The 20,031-nt window shown below is 31.7% G+C and overlaps 1 protein-coding gene across 3 annotated transcripts in view; it reads right to left on the bottom strand.

Moving 5' to 3' along the window:
• The window catches only part of LOC110452974 (EF-hand calcium-binding domain-containing protein 6-like), a 40,673-nt gene that overhangs the window by 13,876 nt on the left and 6,766 nt on the right, over positions 1 to 20,031 (bottom strand). For 2 of the 3 annotated variants that reach the window (XM_021501755.1, XM_021501757.1), the window contains exons 4-19: positions 15,803 to 15,912; positions 15,121 to 15,187; positions 14,278 to 14,414; positions 13,302 to 13,423; positions 11,266 to 11,393; positions 10,662 to 10,810; positions 10,105 to 10,215; positions 8,975 to 9,095; positions 7,849 to 8,019; positions 6,864 to 6,941; positions 5,506 to 5,666; positions 4,649 to 4,816; positions 3,683 to 3,854; positions 2,295 to 2,549; positions 1,185 to 1,420; positions 157 to 253 (exon numbers count right to left, since the gene is read on the bottom strand). In XM_021501755.1, the coding sequence (XP_021357430.1) occupies positions 157 to 253; positions 1,185 to 1,420; positions 2,295 to 2,549; positions 3,683 to 3,854; positions 4,649 to 4,816; positions 5,506 to 5,666; positions 6,864 to 6,941; positions 7,849 to 8,019; positions 8,975 to 9,095; positions 10,105 to 10,215; positions 10,662 to 10,810; positions 11,266 to 11,393; positions 13,302 to 13,423; positions 14,278 to 14,414; positions 15,121 to 15,187; positions 15,803 to 15,912 (2,283 nt within the window). Of the gene's footprint in view, positions 1 to 156; positions 254 to 1,184; positions 1,421 to 2,294; positions 2,550 to 3,682; positions 3,855 to 4,648; positions 4,817 to 5,505; positions 5,667 to 6,863; positions 6,942 to 7,848; positions 8,020 to 8,974; positions 9,096 to 10,104; positions 10,216 to 10,661; positions 10,811 to 11,265; positions 11,394 to 13,301; positions 13,424 to 14,277; positions 14,415 to 15,120; positions 15,188 to 15,802; positions 15,913 to 19,145; positions 19,266 to 20,031 lie in introns of all 3 variants that reach the window. The other variant, XM_021501754.1, reaches the window with a different exon arrangement.

Below are 20,031 nucleotides of genomic sequence, written 5' to 3'. Positions count from 1 at the left end.
GACACAAGGTGTTTAAATTGGCATAATAAACCTTCATACCAACTTTAGCAAACAAAGCTGACAAAACCTTAATTTCGACCAATCAGAAGACAGATTTATGTTACAGCACCACCGTTATAATGATCAGGGTGATAAAGGGAGGTAATAGGTACTGACCCCTGCTATGTCCTTCCATTGCTGGTGGACCTTCCGTTTCAGTTCTCCGTGGACCTCCGTGGCGGTCAACTCGGAGGTCGGCTGTGTATCATTATACCTAGAATCAAAGTCGGGACATAATTGATTAATAGCTTACTTGACCTCTAGAGGGTTGTGAAAATAAATTGATTTCCTTACTAAATTAATAGATTAAAAATTGTTAAAAGAATTAGTACTAATTTCATAAAGTATTTTGTCAAGTCAATTTTTTTCCCCATTCATTTTCATATAAAATTATGAAAATACTTTCCAATACATTGCATCTGTTTTTATTTTCTGAGTTATATATATATATATATATATATATAGTTATTTAGCCAAATTCTATTTTTATGATTATTCATTTACAAAATTGTATATATAGTTTTGAAAAAGATCTAAATATTGATCTTTTATATACTTTTGGTAATTTTTTCTAATAGTACATAAATGTGTCATTTTATCTTAAAGTAAAGATTTGTTAATATGTTTTAAATATCTTTTATTGGTGATCTTGATATTGTTTTGTAAATCCATAAGTTTTTTAAGACTCGTATATGGTATTACAGCCCAAATAATACACTGAAACTAAAATAAGGCACACATATCTTGTTATACTAGATACCAGTAGATATATTCAAGAAAAAATATCTGGAATATTTAGTTTTTGAATTTTAATTGCTAGAATAGCAAAACAAGCCATGGAAAATCTGCTGGATTAGCCCTTTCACCACTGTAGACCAAAATGGACTCATCCAGATCAATGCATGGTAGAGTCTACTAAAGTTACATAGGGGTGAAAGGGTTAAGTACACAAACAAAAACATATACTTCTCACTTTTTTTTTTTTTTTTTTAAATAACCAAACTTTTAAGTACCTGGTAAGTACACTTTAGCACTTGAAATGTGAAAATGTCACCATGTAATTGCATCAGTTCTTTAAACAATAACTTGCCAACTCATCAAATCATACAGAAGCAGTAATATTTTTTTTTATTAATTCTACTGACCTATGAACCGAGTTAAGCCACTTGTGACCTTCAGCGGTGTCCCTGATCTCGAACCTCCGTAGGAAGTCTTCGTACGTTATCCGTGACTTGGTGTCTATGCCCATTCGTTTACACAGTACTTCATACTCATTGTCCGACATTATACACATAAACGAATCCAAAAGTCTACGGAAATTACTTTTTGTTAGAATTCCATTGTGATCATCATCAAATTTATAAAAAGCCGCACGTAAATTCTGAAAAAAACAAATAAAAAAATATTAAATAAGAAATTTGAAACAAAGAAAATATCTCACATAAATTGTTTGCTAATCAATGATATAATATTTAATAATATTTTTGGGTATGATCATTTCTAATAATATTTTTGATTACATTTCTGAAAAATTATGAATACTGTTATGCCTGGAAACTTCCACTCAGTGAAATATTCGCTCTTTACCAGTAAATCCTATTTTCGTCAAGTATCAATTTCGCCTTTCACATACACTTACTAACAATGATATTCTGTAAGTACTCTAGGCATTAGCTGATTTGATAAATTCAAACCTTTTTATGAAAGGCAAAATAGACGAAAGTTAAACTTGGGCGAAACCAATATATAAAAGAAATTTACTTTATATAAGGAAATTTCTGCCCAGACGAATTTTCGCCCTTTGACAGTAAAACCCATTTTCGCCCAGTATTAAATTTGCCTTTCACATTTAATTACTATATATATTATGTTGTTTACATATCATACTTGCCAACAATTTGAAAGTTCCATTTGGGAGGAGATTCTGCATGGTCAAAATTAAAACATAAATATTATGTGTGTATCACCCCCTAGAGACAAAATAACCCTTGAGAATGACATATTTTGAGTTGTTCTTTCAGATGAAATCAAAAGGTCTTAGAATATAGGAATAGTAAATTTAAGGGTCCAAAATCGGGAGTCTCCATCCTAAGTAGGAAGAGTTGGCAAATGTGACGCATGTTCGCTGTGAGGATAAATTAACCCTCATAACAGAGGGCGAAAAAGGCGAAAATAAAACTGCAGCATATTCAGTTATCCCGTTTTTAAGTCTGATTCTCATTTTTTTTTATTTTTTTTTTATAATGACAACTTACAGCGAAATTCTCCCGAAGCTTGCCAAGAAGCCTTTTCTCAACCTCATCAGCTGACATCCCATACTCGTCTCCCCTGATGGGGTTGACATGGTGATTTCCAGAACGCTGGACATCATCACCTGGTCCATGGTTCCGCGGGTCCTCAAACGCCTGGACAAAGTCACTGTACATCATGGACCCATTCCGGAACCCGATCTGGGAAACAAGATCCTGGAAATGGTCGTCCGCCATTGGCATTCCCATGCCCGCCAGTACCTGTTACAAAAGGGGAAAATGGGATGAAGACTTTTGTATCACTCGGCTTCTTCATTAGGCATTCAATAGGCTCATCCAATATCTACAGAACCTTAATCAAGATTCCACTTCATTTTAAAACAATAAATGAAATTCATAAGAAATTCTAGCCATTAGTTGGAAAGAAAACTTTAAGCTGAGTTTCTTTAATCTATTATGAATAAATAGAACATAACTTGAGACCTTGATAGACAATGAATTATTTGTTTCATGGTATTTTCAGTATAAAATATATCTACAAAACCGTATCGTATTTCTGCTTCATTTCTATTAAAAAAAAATCCACAAGAAAATCTAGCAGTCAGTTGGAAAGAAAACTTTAAGCTGAGTTTCATAAATCTCTTACGAATAGAAAATAACTTGAGAACCTGACAGACAATAAATTGCCTGTTTTGCAGGTTGTTGATAGTATTTTCAGTTCTTACAATGACACACCATTGTCGTCATAGTTCCATGATTGCCACATGAAGTTGGGAGGTTTATATCATTATACTTTTGGTAGCAAATTGCCAAGCTGATATATATTTTCCTAGATAAAACAAATCTGTCAAAATTAGACAATCAATGCTCTCTTTTATTTTCTTCCTCATAGCTATGTTACTTGAAGTTAGTTTCCAGTACAGGACCTCTCTCTATAGGTCCTCTTCACTTGACTCGACATTGTATCGCACCGAACTTTGAGTTCCCTTTCAATCGGTGTTGTAAAGTTAGATTTATGATTTTCTTTAAAAAGTTAAAGGCAAAGTTGAACTGAAAAACCTGCCAGTGGTTCCTAATGGATGACACTTTTAGTCATAAATGTGGGTGGATCATCAACTCTTAAAATGACAAGTTGGTACCCCATTGATATGTTTTCCCAACATAAGTTATTACTTGGCTGAATGTGTTCATTTAGTTAACCTTCAACAGTGACCTACCTGGTTGGTGCTATTAGTCCAGCTTGACANCTTGAATTTTTTTCAAAAAAAAAAAAAAAAAAAAAGAAGAAGAAAAGAAATCACTCAAAAAGTACCTGTGCACTATACACGAGTGCGCACAATACACAAATATTTACAGAAACTGATTTGTGATCATTGTGACCATGTGTATCTTACCTCTCTGAAATTGCGTTTGTTCACCTTGCCCTTGCCACTCTTATCAAAGGAGAGGAAGGCCTGGCGGATCTGCATCTTGTGTTGGGACATCCGATCCTTTAGACGAGCCATCACTTCATCCGCCGTCATGTTGTCCGTTTTGTGTTTTGCCCTCCGTATGTTTCGAATTTGTCTACATGTGTAGAAAAAGCATAATGACCAAAATGTATTCACAAGAAAATGAAGTAGATATCTGTCTAGTTTTCTGAACAATGATAAATAGCACTGGCTAAGAGGAAAATCCTGGTTGAATCAGTTACAAAAGGCTTAAATTGTCCATTGAGCCTCAAAAATCTAGTTCAGTATACTGTAGAGGTCTTTAGTTTCAATGGGGGTCTAATTTTCTTGACATTGACATTAACAGTTATATGTAAAAATTGAATCACACAAAAATTATCAGAAATTCATTATGACTGACCTCACCAAAACACAGCTAACATAATAAACAATAGAGTATACTGGTTTTAATGAACACAAATCACTGCAACAATTATTACAATCATTTAAGTGTGGAAGCTCAATGGCATGGAAATTAGCAAGGTCAGAGTTCACATTAGACCAACCGCTATGATGCAAAGTTTTTGCGACAAAAAATATCCTGCAATTATTCACTCTGATTACTTTTTCACCAAATTTTTAACACACACAAACAAAGAACATTACAGTACTTGATTACTCTAGTCAAATATTTACTAGGTGTAAAAGATGTGCATTGATTAGGTTGCCTTACAAGCATCAGCTGTAGGGAATTTCCCTTTAGCTCAGCGGTAGAGCATTGGGCTGGAGAGCCAAGGGTCATGGGCTCGAACCCCAGCAACAGCACTATCTTTATCACTATTCCTCGTCCTACTACACCAGGTAATAAAATCTCTTAGACACTACAATGAGATTGCATCCGTTGTAAAATACTCATATTACCGTACTCACCTATCTAGCTGGTCTCTACACCGGAAGTTTTCCCGGACGTGACTTTCGTCGTGTATTTGTGTACTGAGTCCGAGAAGATCTCCCGGCGTTACGTCAACGTGGAGTTTCTCCAGGAATTCTACGTAGTTCACTTTACTGTTCCCACAATCCTCACATCTCTGTAGCATACTGAAAATAAACAGTAACGAGTTCTGATCAGTTACATCAAAAAATGTAAAGATGTTCCATTCACATCTCATAATCAGTTGAGGGTAACCTTTTTTTTATATGTGCAAACTTTTGTAATGTCCATCAGTTACTGTTAAAGTATGATCAGACCAAATTTCTGCAAAATTACTGATTCATTAGTCTGTCAGATTCTAAATTAGATCAATTCATGATATTTCTTTGTTCTATTAAACCCCTCCCCCCATTATAATTACCATATAATCTAAACCCATTTTTTTCTTGGGCCAGCTGTGCTAAGACACCAAGCAAGCTGAACTGTTTTTTTTTTAAGATCAACTGATCCACAAAGACTCGCAAAAATTGACATGCAGTTCCCGAAGAGCTGTCAGAGTCTAGATTAAAATAATTCATTGTATTTCTTAATTAGTTCCAGTAATTTTACTCCCATACTGATCTGTACAACTATTTTTCTGCCGCCTGTGCCCAAAATGAGATTTTCAAGACAACTGGTCCTAACAGTCAAGAATTATTACCATTTTTCAAGACCAAAATCTAACTAGAAACCAATATTCTATCAGCAGGACAGGCAAACACCTCTAAAAATTAATATGAAAATCTAATAAGGGACTTCGAAGTCCATGATTTTTTTTTACAATAAATGTCCACAGTTTTATATGTTTAATACTTACTGACTAAAATGCTGGTCAGAGATGGGTAATACATAATCGTCAATGACCTTTTTCATTTGTTGTTGGGTAATATAACCTTTATCTTTATGATCAAAATCCACGATAGCACCAGAAACTGATTTCCAATTCTCTGTGATCTTTTCACGTAAGATTTCTTCCACCTGGAAAAAGGCACAATATTCATTTATTCATTATACCAATATACATATATATATATACCTTAGTATACCAATATAACAGTCTTTTATTCTGCAGTAAGCCAACATGTGACCTCTGACTAAAAGTTTGGGGTGGGCTTATTACAGAGCAATTTTATTTATTTGAATTTCTACTACACTGCAATATATATGGGTGGGCTTATTACCAGGCATGGGCTTATTACTAGGCATGGGCTTATTACCAGGCATGGGCTTATTACTAGCTATGGGCTTATTACCAGACATATATGTTCTACTGAACTGCAATAGATATGTGTGGGCTTATTACCAGGCATGGGCTTATCACCAGACATATATGTTCTACTGAACTACAATAGATATGGGTGGGCTTATTTCCAGACATTAATGTTCTACTGAACTACAATAGGTATGGGTGGGCTTATTTCCAGACATTAATGTTCTACTGAACTGCAATAGGTATGGGTGGGCTTATTACCAGGCATGGACTTATTTCCAGACATTAATGTTCTACTGAACTGCAATAGATATGGGTGGGCTTATTACCAGACTTGGGCTTATTACCACACTTATACGTTCTACTGAACTGCAATAGATATGTGTGGGCTTATTACCAGGCATGGACTTATTTCCAGACATTAATGTTATACTGAACTACAATAGGTATGGGTGGGCTTATTGCCAGGCATGGGCTTATTTCCAGACACTAATGTTCTACGGAACTGCAATAGATATGGGTGGGCTTATTACCAGACTTGGGCTTATTACCAGACTTATATGTTCTACTGAACTGCAATAGATATAGGTGGGCTTATTAAAAGACAATTTATATGTTTCTACTCAATTCTGAACAATAAATTTCTTTAGCGTAACATGTCACCTAAAGTGATTTTCACATTCTATAGTTTTAGAAATAGAATCTTGAAGCTGCAAGTGTGATATTGAATTAATAACATCAATGAGAAACTTAAATGTAAGGTAAAACAATAAAATCTTGATTAAAAATGTCAGAAAGAGTGACTAATAATACACCAGACATTCAGTTGTGACTTGTTAAATCATCAATCACTCAATCCCATTCTCCCATTATTTTCTGAATGTTTCTTAGAACAAATTTAAGCTTTTCTGTTCAATCTTGTCACCGAATATATTGTCAATTTAGAGTTTATATATCAAACTTACTGTTTCCCATGCCATGATAGCAGGTTTGGGATTTTCATTAAATCTATGTACAGAGTTAAGCCACTTGTGTCCCTCCGCCTGTAAAATAAAAATAAAATAAATTTATTAAAGTTCATCAAAATTTTAGAAATATATAGAACAGTGAGTGGCAACCATAGGAAAATCAATAGTAAATCAATCAAAGGCTGTCATAACAAAATAAACAATACCTATATAACTATTTATCTTGATTAGAGAGCCAACACCAAATGTCTCCAATACCATGAGATAAACCTGCACCAATCCGCACACCAGGATTTAGCTGATGTCAACTCCAACCTCATAGTCCACTTATATTTTTTAAGGGCAGGTAATTTTCTACTTAATTCCTCAGAACAATTGTTTTCCTCAATCATTTGCTAATATTCGTGTTTTTTTTTTTTTACATCCTATTAACAGCGTTGGTCATTTAAGGACGTGCCAGGTTTTCGTGGCATTTGCTAATAAGAAAATTTAGTTTTGAAATTTTAAATTATCAATATAAAAAAATATATTTTATATTGATATAAAAAAAATAATTCTCAGATGAGCATGAGATCTAGAACATTTGAATTTAATTTGTAAAGATATTTTTTTATCACAGGGAATAACCATTTTTTTTTTTTAGTACTAGTTGGCAAATTTTAAATAAACATTCTACTAGCCTCAACAAAGGTTGAAACCTAAAACCAGAAAATATCATTTTTTTTACGAGCCAAGTCACAGAATATACTTGCTCCAACATCAATCAATTGCAAATGTACACCCTAACTATCTCTATAAGGCACCCCTAGCCTTACTTGGTTGCTATTTAGATGTTCTTCACTCATTCACCCCTGAAGTTTCATATTGAACTATTCCAACCTTTGAGTTCAAATGTGTCTTCGGGGGTGAATGAGTTAAAACAAATCATACAGAAATGACACTTTGACTTATCTAATGTTTAGGGAAGGAAAGATATACCTACCAGCGATTCAGTTTCCTCAAACAGCCCCAGGAACTGATGGTAGGAAATATTGTTCGTATGTTCAGGGTCCAGCTTCAGCATCAACTGTTTGAACTGCTGGTCGTCCAGGCGGAACGTGAACTTTTCAATTATGTTTCTTAATTCTTTCCTTGTCACTCGCCCTTTACGACTCTGAATATGAAGAGAGAACATTTTGATAAATGTTTTCATTAGAAACAGCTTGGAACATAATGAAGCAAAATTTTCTACTATAACTTAATTAATCAACGTTGGCTTTGATTGATAAAAACTGCAGATTAATTATTTGACAACCTTCTTGGGTAACTTGGATATTTGTTAGAGTTAGATATTTCAATGTTACCAAACACATTGAGATATCTTAAAATTTACAATACAGGATACAAAAACAAAAAAAATGAAAAAACAAAAATTTGACACAAGTTCATTGGCACTGGTAATATAATTATATAAAAATTAAAAATATGAACTCAACAATTTCTTTTTTAATTTAAAATCATCAAAACCTTGTTGGCTGACATTTTGAAATGTGAATTTTTTACAATAAAAATTAAAACATGAAATCATTAAATGTGAATTTTTGTTAAATTTAAAAAAAAAAGAAGTTATAAGCAATTATGGAATAAAGTTGTTGTGAAGACTGAAGACTGCTTTACTTTTAATTTTAATTTAAATTTTTAAGTTTTGGTTCTCACCATAATTTTTCACCCTCCGATAAAATTTCTATATCCCCTATTCCTACAAGATCATATGATAGGCTTGTTTAAAAAACAAATCTGTGTGATGGCATCATTTTTTTATTTTAACACTCGTCAATTCTCTGAGTGCAGTGTCTCAATTTACGAAAACATCACAGATGCAAAATTTGAGTGAATGAGTCTGATGGTTAACAAATGCATCGAAAAATCAAGACTAGAATGTAGATCTGGGCCCACTTGTATAAAACATCACAACTCTTGAGATTTCCTCAAGTCCAAGATTTCCCATAGACAATACATTGCTTGAGATTTTCCTTAACTTTGAAATGTTTTATACAAGTGGGCCCAGGTTATGTTTGGAGCTTGCTACAGATTTTAGTGAAGAAGGATGTTACAATAATCCAACTTACGATATCAAACTGTAGGAACGCTTGCTTGATAGAGTGGTAGTGATTGTGTACATGTTTATACAACAGTCGCCATATATCTTCCACCTCGAACTTCTGCATCTCTTCGCGTATGGGAAAAAATCTGTAAAAAATCAAGAAATGTTTTTTGAATATCTCAAAATTTTAAGTTTCCTTTGTGGACGAGAAAATAACGTATATAACATCAATAACTGTTAATTCAACTGCGGTATTGACAACAACATATTCTGTCTTTTGTTTTTGCAGAGTTATCTGCTCTTGTGAGCAGGTATCGATTGTTATGTCATTTAGTTTGTGAGAGTAACGTCATACATTTTTGAGAAAATGACATAATTTTCTCACACAAACTAATGACGTAGCAATCTATACCTGCTCTCAAGAGCAGATAACTCTGCAATACGAAAAGACGGAATATAAACACAGTGATAATACTGGTAAGTCTCAAAAACATTTCTTTCAAAATAAAAAATTGTGTTTGTCCTTTTTGAAAAACTTCATAAAATGTATAACAGATTTACTTGAAATAACTGGCCTTTTTTTTTAGAAAACTTTTGACAAAGATGCATAGGTTTCAACCCCTGAAACCTCCAATGAGGGAGATCTCCCTCATTCCACATTTCCAATGAGGGAGAAAGTATGTGAAACTGCTTTGCTCAATTTATCTTTCCCTTTTTATGTATCAAAATAACTCCAAAAAGCATTCATTTGATTCAGACACACCACCTGTTATGGTCATTACACACACCCTGCAGTAACTAGGAGATCATTTGACCACAGGATATAGATTTTGAACTTGTGTGAGTTTGGACTAGAATAACAGAGAGAGTTTCGAGGGAGATTGGTAATTTTTTGTCAAATCAGGGAGGCTCCCTCCTAATGAGAGAGGTTTGACAGCTATGACGATGGATTAACCATTAATTAATGCAAATCTTTTAAATATGACCTTATTTGGGGTTTGTCGCTGATACTAAATTTTCACTTAACCCTTTGAGCCCTATGTAACTTTAGTAAACCTACCATGCATTGATCTGGATGTGTTCATTATGGTGTACAGTGGTGAAAGGGTTAAAGGATTTGTTTTAAAGAATTACGACAAAAATTGGTGTACTTACTTGTGACCAGGTTTTATGGGTAGGGTTTGACCATTTCCTGGTGCTTGAGCGTCCTGGAACTTCTCCAAAAATGCCTCCCACGATATCTTTCCGGTGCCCCGGACATTACATCTGTAGTAACAATAGATAGGCATTATTTTTAGCTATAGATTATTATTTTTAGCTATAGATTATTAATTTAAAGATATTGTTCTAAAATATCTTAATTTTTCATTGTTTTTTAAAATATCTTAATTTTTCTTCGTTTTTTAAAAATATATATATTTTTTCTAAATACTTTAAAAATATACAAAACCAAAAAATGCCTGAAACTTTCACAGGTATGGATAGCAAGGACATAGTGATACTTAAAATAAAATATTAAGCACATTGTATTTTCAGTACGAACCACCTTCAGTAAAATTTTGGAAATGAAATTATTTCATATTTTTACTATAAACATAAAAGAAAATCACTAATATCATAATTCTGGTAAATATCTTTGGTAATATTCCTTAAATAAAATTGTTAACTTCCCCCCACCCCCACCCCCATTTTTATTATGATTGACAGCTAACCTTTCCATGAGCTGTTTAAAGAGTGGGTCTGACATTGGAAGGGTGAACTGAATGAGGATGGACTTAAGATCATCCAACTGTATAAACCCGTCCAGGTTACGATCAAATGAAATAAACATCTTCTTCAGGTTCAGGTAGTTCCGTCTCATCTGTAAAATGTTTTTAAAAAATCATTCAATAATGATATTTTTTATAAGATTTTATCATTGATTGAAACCAAATCTTAATACAGTTTTGCCATCTCACTTACTGGTACATCTATATTGACATTAAATACAATACAATAAAACCTGTATTATGAGACCACCTATGGGAAGTCCAATAAGTGGTCTCTTAATACAGGCAGTCTCTTAATACAGGTGATCTATTAACACATGTGGTCTCTTAATACAGGTGGTCTCTTAACACAGATGGTCTCTTAATACAGGTGATCTCTTAATACAGGTGGTCTCTTAACACAGGTGGTCTATAAATACTGGTGATCTCTTAACACAGGTGATCTCTTTATACAGGTGGTCACTTAACACAAGTGGTCTCTTAATACAGGTGGTTGCATGAGCAGGTTTGACTGTATAAGCATTTAAATCACTGAATAGGTACCTACCCTCAGTCTGAATTCTGCCTCGATCTGGTCGAAGCCCATTTTCTGTATAGCCTGTTCATCCTCTTTCCTTTGTTTCAGGACCACGCCCCCCATGGCTGGAGGGACAGGTTTCTGGGGCCATAGCAAGGCTGGTGAAAAAAAATGATATTGATTCATAAATTATACAAGTTTGTATTGATTTTGAGATGAAACATATGCCTTATGGTCAGGATGTGGAGTGTTTTCAATCTGTACGGAAATTTCAAAAATAATTTAGAATATCACTGTGAATGTTACGTACAGGTTGCAATAGGTTTCTTTATAATAAAATGTGAATTTTCCAAAGAAAATAATAAGAAGAAAATGTGAGAATTTTTATTCTATTGTTGATTAATGACAAAAATGTTTGTTTTTTGTAAACAAAACATAATTTTGATATTTCATGAAAAAGTGAAAATTCTGGATTCACAACTAAAATACAAATACAAATACCTAGAAATTAACATATTGTAAATAATTTATATAATATAGAAATCTAGATATATAGGACATAAATAAATAAATTTTATAAACAACAATATTGATCGCAAAGAAGTTCATAAAAATAATAACAGTAACCATAATTCAGATAAATTGCCTGAAGATACATGTATTTCAATTTTTACCTCAACACCGACAAATTAAATATTATATGTACTCATAACACTGCAATAGATGTTTTTTTTCTATATAATGACTAGCCAATAGTTCCAAAACAGTTTATCAGAGAAAACTTTACAATGTGAACATTGTTTGTATTTTTAAGGAAACGTCAATAAATGTTCTGATATGTAACAGAACTGGTTTGCGTAGATTGAATGAGAAACATATCGATAATAAATATTTAAAGGCAAAAGAAAAATAAAAAGTTTTGAATGAACAATATGATTAAAGAAATTATTTCAAAGCTAGAGTTATCCAACACTGTGGTGTCAATACAAGAAAAATAAATACAAGCTTAGGAATAAACAGTCAACATGCAAAGCTCATAAATAACAGTCAACAAACAAGGAAAGCACAACATCACAACATGAAGCAATATACTATTTCTAGGATTTTTCTTCAAATCAATTTTCACTCTGATGGATGAATAAAAATATTACAAAGAAGCCATGCAAATTTGATGCAGACATTACACTAACATATAACATAAAAGCTCAATTTTTTTCTTTTTTCTTTTTAGATTTTGTTTTTATTACCCAGTACATGTAATAGAATCATTCAATACTCAATACAGTATTAGATCGATCCTAAATTCATGATGGTAAAAAAAATTATACTATATTCATAACAGTAATAGATACTAATGTGCTAGAAAATAGAAACTAGTCCATGTTTTGAAAAATAAATCTTCAAAATTTACATAAAATACTGAACAGAAATGTTAACTTTTTAAAATATGATTTCGTGTTTTTGTAAAAAAAATCATGTTTTTAATCACATATTTTTAAAAAAAATACGTTTTCTTCTATCACAAAAATGTGAACAAAAAAGAGAGGAAAATTTGAATTTTATGAACCACACAGAGAAAAAAAAATGCAAATATATACAACATTATACATGTGTTCAGCCATTTTTAATTATTGTGAATCAATGTTCTTCTAAATTCAAATTGCTTGATATTGTACATGCATACTTGTGCAATAAGATAAAATGTTCAGGTTATACCTCATTCTCGAGTAAAAAGTTATTTGATGTTTTATCAAATATTTTCATTCTGAAACTGAATTGTGATTTACAAAACCAATTAATCTTAATATTAAGTTCATCAATGTTCATCATTAGGTTTGAATAATAAATAAATAAATTCTTTTGAATATTCGTAGAATATTGGAAATTTAAAGAAAAAAGGGAAAGCAAAACGGTTAACAGCTAGGTACACAAGATCTCTTCCATTGTATTAGTGTTTCAAAATTGGGATATTTGGCAGGAATTTAATACTGAGGAAAAGGATGTTATTTTAATCAAGGCAAAAATTCTAGCATTGCAATTTTACTGCAAAATATTTTATGTATTACCTCCCTTGGCCCCATCCTGTGGTGGTGGTCGGGACTGGTGAGCCACGCTGACTCCCATACGCTCCAGAAACTGTTTGTAATTACACTGTCCTGTGTGATGGAAATCGTACCGCATCCAAAGCCTATGAAAATAAAATTGTTTAAAATTCAATCGTTAGGGGTTATTACATGGCTGTTTTCATATCAGACCCCAGATTGGCCCGAGCTACCTATATCAGGTCCAAGGACAGATGCGGGCTGAGTATCGATAGGATATTACACGGGCGGGCAATATCGACAATTGGAATGATACAGTATCACATCTGCAATTTGGTCGATATTTCAAGCAAGTTTATGATAATATACCGGTATGAACCTGCCAATAAAACACCATAAAATTCAAATATAGTGATCTACTGATAATTTTCTTTGGAAAGATAACATATCGTTAAGCTAGAAAATTCCCTGATTATAATTTTGAGCATTTTTACGCTGGAACTTGTATACAAAAGTGAAAGGAATCTCCATACAACTGCTAAATGAGCTGAAAATTGTGTACTATTCTGACTTATGTTAAATATAGGCTTCAAGTAAAGAGCAAGTTAGCATAGAGTAGATTTATTTTTTTCTCCAAAGAGTTTTTTTCTCCAAAGACCTAAGGGTGAAAAAGACATAACACTTTTAATAATATGGTTCAGAAAAATCACATATTCAGGGTAACTTGCAAGTTAGCATTGACTAGATTTTTTTTCAAAGACCGAAGTGTGAAAAAAAACCATAAGATTATTCAGGATAACTTTTCATGATGCATACAGGTAAATTTATTGTACCTGTAAACCATACATAAGATTTTCTGGTCTGTTTCATGACGCACACAAAAGTTACTGGCACCGGTAAATGAACCTTATGTGCTATGGAATTGGGTACCTTATTCAGACAAGCCATATATGTAGAATTGACTTTCTAAAGTAAAATGTAACTTGACTCCTAGACTTACTTGTCAAATTGTGAATCCGAGAGCTTGAAGCAGTAGTTGTCCAAGACTCGACGTAGTTCGTGACGCTGGACTTTCCCGTCCCTGTTGTAGTCAAACAGTTGTAGAGCCTTGACGACCGCCTTCATATTGTTTGCAATCTGTAACAAAGAAAAAAAAGATTCTTTAAAATCCTTGACTAAAGGAAGATTTCTTCAGATTTCACAATGAGAATTCAAGATATTTACCAATGTGGAATTCAAGATATTTACCAATGTAATTTTACAGAAGAGTTTTTTTCTATTGTCTTTATCAAAATGTTCACTCCCAACTGTATGCTACCTGAGGTTTGCTATAAATATTGTTAGTTAGATATTTCTAAACATTTTTCTTAGGGTTGGTAAGAATGAATGGTAGAAAGGGTTCCTGATATGTCACTGGTCATTTGTCGGTTGAAGGTTTTCTTAGGGTTGGTAAGAATGGATGGTAGAAAGGGTTCCTGATATGTCACTGGTCATTTGTCGGTTGAAGGTAACAGAGTACATGTACATACCGTACTAGTCATAGAAACATCACACATAAACATGTACACTTAACTGGTTGTGCTATATGAACCTTTTCACAATAAGGCCTTTAAAAGTGTGTCTGAAGATGTTAGACAAAATTACATTCATTTTTGTATTGTACTCTGACAGTAAATGCTTGGAACCAATTACTCTTTCTTTTGTTGATTTTATGAAAAAATCAAACTTTTCTGATTTGGATAGAACCACATTACTCTTGTAATACTTAATACCTGGGAATTTGATTTATGACCTTGAGAAGTAGAGGTCAAGGTTATGCCCAGCTCTGGTATACAGTACTTACCCGGTCTTTCAGCATTTTCTCTATCATATCTATGTTGATTTCCCGGGCAGACGTCGGTGGCATAAACCTGGAAAAAATAAAAAAAATAAAAATGTGTTTCTAGAGTTTAATAACTAAGGAACTGTTAATAGAATTGTGTTTCTATGGTAAAACATATAACATACTCAGGAACATTCTTGTGAAAACTTTTATGGCAAGAATTGAAAAAAGTAAAACTATGTTCAATGGGATCAGTATGAACCCTAATTGGGAAGCATGCTTTTGAATGCTCAGTGTATTATGGGATGAAAGGGAATCTCATATCATATCTTTGCATAATAACTTTATCAATAAGGAAAATAAGAAAAAATAAAAAAATAAAAAAAAATAAAGTACAATTTTTGAAACAAATTCAAATTTAAAACAAATTTTAAGATGTGATTTGTGATATTCGTTATTTTTTCTTTTTGACTTAAAATAATGTAAAAACCTGTATATTACAATAAGCCTTTAATATGAATGTGAAAAGTTAACAAAGACGGTCTAGAACACTCCATAATTACTTTGAAATTCAACTATTCTGATGTAAAATTTTAAATGCAAAAATCATTTTTCATAAAATATTGAACTCAAAACTGATCCACACCCATATATATTATCAATATATCATTGAAAAAAAAAGTCCCATGCATTATAAATTTACCTCATAGGGCCATTGACACGTTTTTCTGGACTGGAGATTCTGGCATCTTGACCGTAGAACTTGTCCAAGAAGTCCGAGTATTTGACAGTTCCATTAGGATTTTTATCAACCTAAAGTAACAGTGCATCAATTTTTTCAAGAAACTGAATTCCAGTGAATTCTTTGTAATGAATTTTAAAGCATCCTTTTAATTAATGAACAATCTTTGAATTTGTTAAATTTTTAATCTGGTAAGTGTTTAAGTATAAAATTTGAAGGGTATACATGAAAGAAATTACCTAGAAAATCATACATACTTAACATATTTAGTCTCAAACCAATTTTTTTAATTTTAGGTATTTAACCTTCTCATTGTCATGATTTTACTTTATTTCAAACTGGAAAATAAATTTTAAAATAACTGATAATACCTGGGAATTTGAATTATGACCTTGAGAAGTAGAGGTCAAGGTTATGCCCATAGGTATTTTGATCCAATTTTAAAATAACTGCAATTTGTTAACCTATTTTTTTTTTAATTTGTAAAAAAAAATACCTTAAATATTTAACTATGCATATTATTATTTTATAAGTCATTTTATTATTTGAAAAAGAAAATAAAAAAGAAATATATAGATGTTTGTGAAGGATAACAGGGTGTATGGTATAAAGATTTTTTTTTGAAATTGTGTTTTGTAAAGAATGACTAAGTATCCAGAAATTGAACAAAGTTATAAATAATAGGTTCTAAAGTGAATAAATCTACTTTTTGACATCAAATGTGAATATACAGCATAATATTGTGTGGGTTTCATATAATAATTTCTACAGTGTGTTGTTTAATAAAACAAACAAAAAGAAAATATGAAAATAATATTTCCCGAGAGTTATTGTTTTTAATAACATTTCACCAGTTCAATTATTTTCTTTTTTTTCTATTTTTAAAATATATATTATTATTTTTTTAATTGTTTTTTTTTAAATCTTCAAATATTATTTATACATTGCAATAGTATCTTTAAAAAGGTAAAAAAAAACCCAACAGAACAGACATGTATTTTAATATTTATTATTTTGTTAGCTTGTTTAAACAAAACCTAACTCTTATAAAATACTGCTTCCAATTAAAAATTTCAGCTAATTGAAAATTATTTTAAAAGGTAGCTTAAAATAATTAAGATAGTATTTAAAAAGTTATTTGAGTGAAAAAATAGATGTATTTATGCATTAGATTTTTTTATAAATATTTCAAATATTTAATTTATATCAATTCCAGATACAACGTATTATAGGAATAAGACAACAAGATGTGTCTTAGTATAAAAACATTGCACCAAATATTTTTAGAATGTTAAGCAAATTTTTTTTTAATACTTTCTACCTCAACATGGCTAACAAAAAGGAAATATCATTTTAAAATTTGATCACTAATAAATCAATGCTTCAACTTCATTATTATTTTTATATTCATATCATATTTATTTAATATTCATGTTCTAACAACTGCGAAAAAAACATGGGTTAAATTTTATTTTATTTTTTTTATTTTTTTTATTATCAAAGTTTTTTGAAAAGATGTATAAATTCTAGTGTCTAAGATACAATTCACAAGGTTGCAATTTTTAATAGAATACTACATTATTTTTTAAAAGGAATACTGATTTTGACTGAGTATCAAACGCAGGAAATCATGAAACAAACAACGACCATACATGTTCAATATCAAAACATTGCAGAGCAGTAGTCACCAATCTGGGGAGAATCCATTTACCACAGGAAATAAGAAGGGAGGGGTCATTATCTTTAGGGTGTGTGCTTCTGCAACTGAAAATATTGCATAGAGGACTGAAAATTGGATAGAGGATTGGGAAGAAATCTACTAGAAAGTGACACACAGCGCTTGGTGGTTCCTTAATATAGTTTTCAGAAGCAATGTTTCATTCAATATAATAGAAAAACTTTAAAAGTGATTTCAATCGTATCTCGATAACCATTTGATATAATTGCGTAAATATTTAATTGTACCCCATTAAAACATTCAGAGGCAAACATGCACAGAGGAAAATTAAATACCCTCATGAACTTGCAACGAGAGCGTTAAAAATTAGGCTACTCTCAAAACCTGGATATATAGTAAACATTTAAGCATTGAAACATCAAATTGCAAAAAAAAAAATTAGTTACAGTGTAAAAAGGCGAAAAACTAAATAATATACAAGCAATATGAATTATTAAAGCAGTAGATAATACATTACATAAAAAATCCAAGAAAACAATGAAAAAAATTAAATGATATATTTTTAAAAAGCTCAACAAAATTCTCACCAACGCATTGTATATAGGAAGAGCAATATTGGTTTTAGGGTGCAATATTAAGTAAGCTGTACGCACTGAACCGGAAAAGGCTGTTGTTGTTGTCTGACATTACGATGACAGGTACGCAAAGCCAACACATTTTACAGATACAGTTATAGTTAGTTTTTTTGTTTTTAATTTTTCATAAACTGTCACCTTTGTCAGTTGTCCCCGCCATTTCACACAGCTATTTTAAAATCTAGGTTCAACATAATCGTCATTCAGAGATGTAATGAAAGCTTCCTGTTTTACTCCAATGCCAACTGACCAGAATTGTATTTACAAAATATTGGAATTTATTTTCATTTTTCTTTTTTATACATTAGTCCGTTAAATAGCTATTTCACACTTTAATTTTAACTTTTTTGTGCTTAACCTCTAGAATAATTCACTTTGAATGTGGAATTCTGACATTTGTGATCAAAGCTTAACATGAGTTTGAGTAAAAAATAAATTTTGTGAGAATTATATTAAGCAATCTACGGTATACAAATTTACTGTAAGGTTGTATATATGTATTTATTTTTTAATTCTAAAGGAATAAATTGAAATACAGTACATACCCCCGTGGTATATATACATTTCTTTTCAAATGAAATTAATAAAAGAAATAAAAGAAAGAACTTCATTTCCATAAAGTTTGTGCTAAAATTTACGGTGTGAGTATTTATCAAAAAAGAAAATCTATATTTTTTTGTGTATTTTTTTTACAGTAAAAAAAAAGAGAAAAAATCATTTCATATCTACGAAATTTGTATTGAAATTAATGTGCTTGTGTTTAAAAACAAAAAATCAATTTGTATCATATTGTTTTCTTCAGTTACATCTCTGACGTTCCGTATTACATTTGCCCTGTCATAGCCTATAGTCAGGAAGGGTGAGTTATTTTTAGACAGACAGACACTACAGATGCCATCGTAGCACGGGATAAAATTGCACGCCACCACACGCCATGACGACATGAACACCACCATAGATCACAGGGAAAGCGCCATGTCATTCATGATACCTTTGCCAAAACTGCTTCAAACTGCTCTGTGGTGAGACGACAACAAAACGACTCGAGAACGCGGCGAAACTCGCCCTTAGTAACGCTCTGATTTTGTTCAATATCGTAAGTATGAAAGCCCTGGAATTAAACAATGAGTAAAAAGGATTAGTACCACAGCCCTATTAGCTTCTAACCTATTCTATCTGGAAATGGCGGCTTTTGCCTTCTTACCTTCCATCTGATCAATCTGGGTTTTTTTCTCTCAGTATTATTGTAAGTAAATGCAGAAAGTTTTTCTTATACCTAGCTCAACCTGATTACTTATCTCTTTATAGCTTATTATTCTTGCATTATTAAACGCAAAATTACTATATACTCTACAGCAACTTATTCTTGCAGATTTATAAAATTCGCAAAATTCTAACTAGAATATTTGGACAAAATTTTACATTCATTTATCCCTGATTTATATATTACATGTTTTTAAAAAGCTAGATTTATTTTAATTTTTAACCTATTTTTATATCAATTTTGTAAATTAACTTACTTGGTTCATACGTATAAATATGTGTTTAAACATTTTTTTTTTAAACTCGGAAGTACAAAATATTGTTGAATTGCTAATTATTGTGCACTTTCAAATTTTTATAAAATTAAATCCCTCTAAAAAATTGACAAATACACTATTCCGTATTGCAGAGTTATCTTCTCTTGGGAGCAGGTATTGATTGTTACGTCACTTGTTTGTGAGAGTAACGTCATCAATTTTTGAGAAAACGACATGATTTTCTCACACAAACCAATGACGTAACAATTAATACCTGCTCCCAAGAGAGGATAACTCTGCAATACGCAAAGACGGAATAGGTGATAAAAAAAATTAGGCTTCTAAAATAAAAAATAA

This window comes from Mizuhopecten yessoensis, unplaced genomic scaffold (assembly GCF_002113885.1).
Source record: "Mizuhopecten yessoensis strain PY_sf001 unplaced genomic scaffold, ASM211388v2 scaffold7021, whole genome shotgun sequence".
In the NCBI taxonomy this organism is placed as follows: domain Eukaryota; kingdom Metazoa; phylum Mollusca; class Bivalvia; order Pectinida; family Pectinidae; genus Mizuhopecten; species Mizuhopecten yessoensis.
Note: the sequence above shows the minus strand (reverse complement) of the source record. Positions and strands in the feature narration are given on the sequence as shown.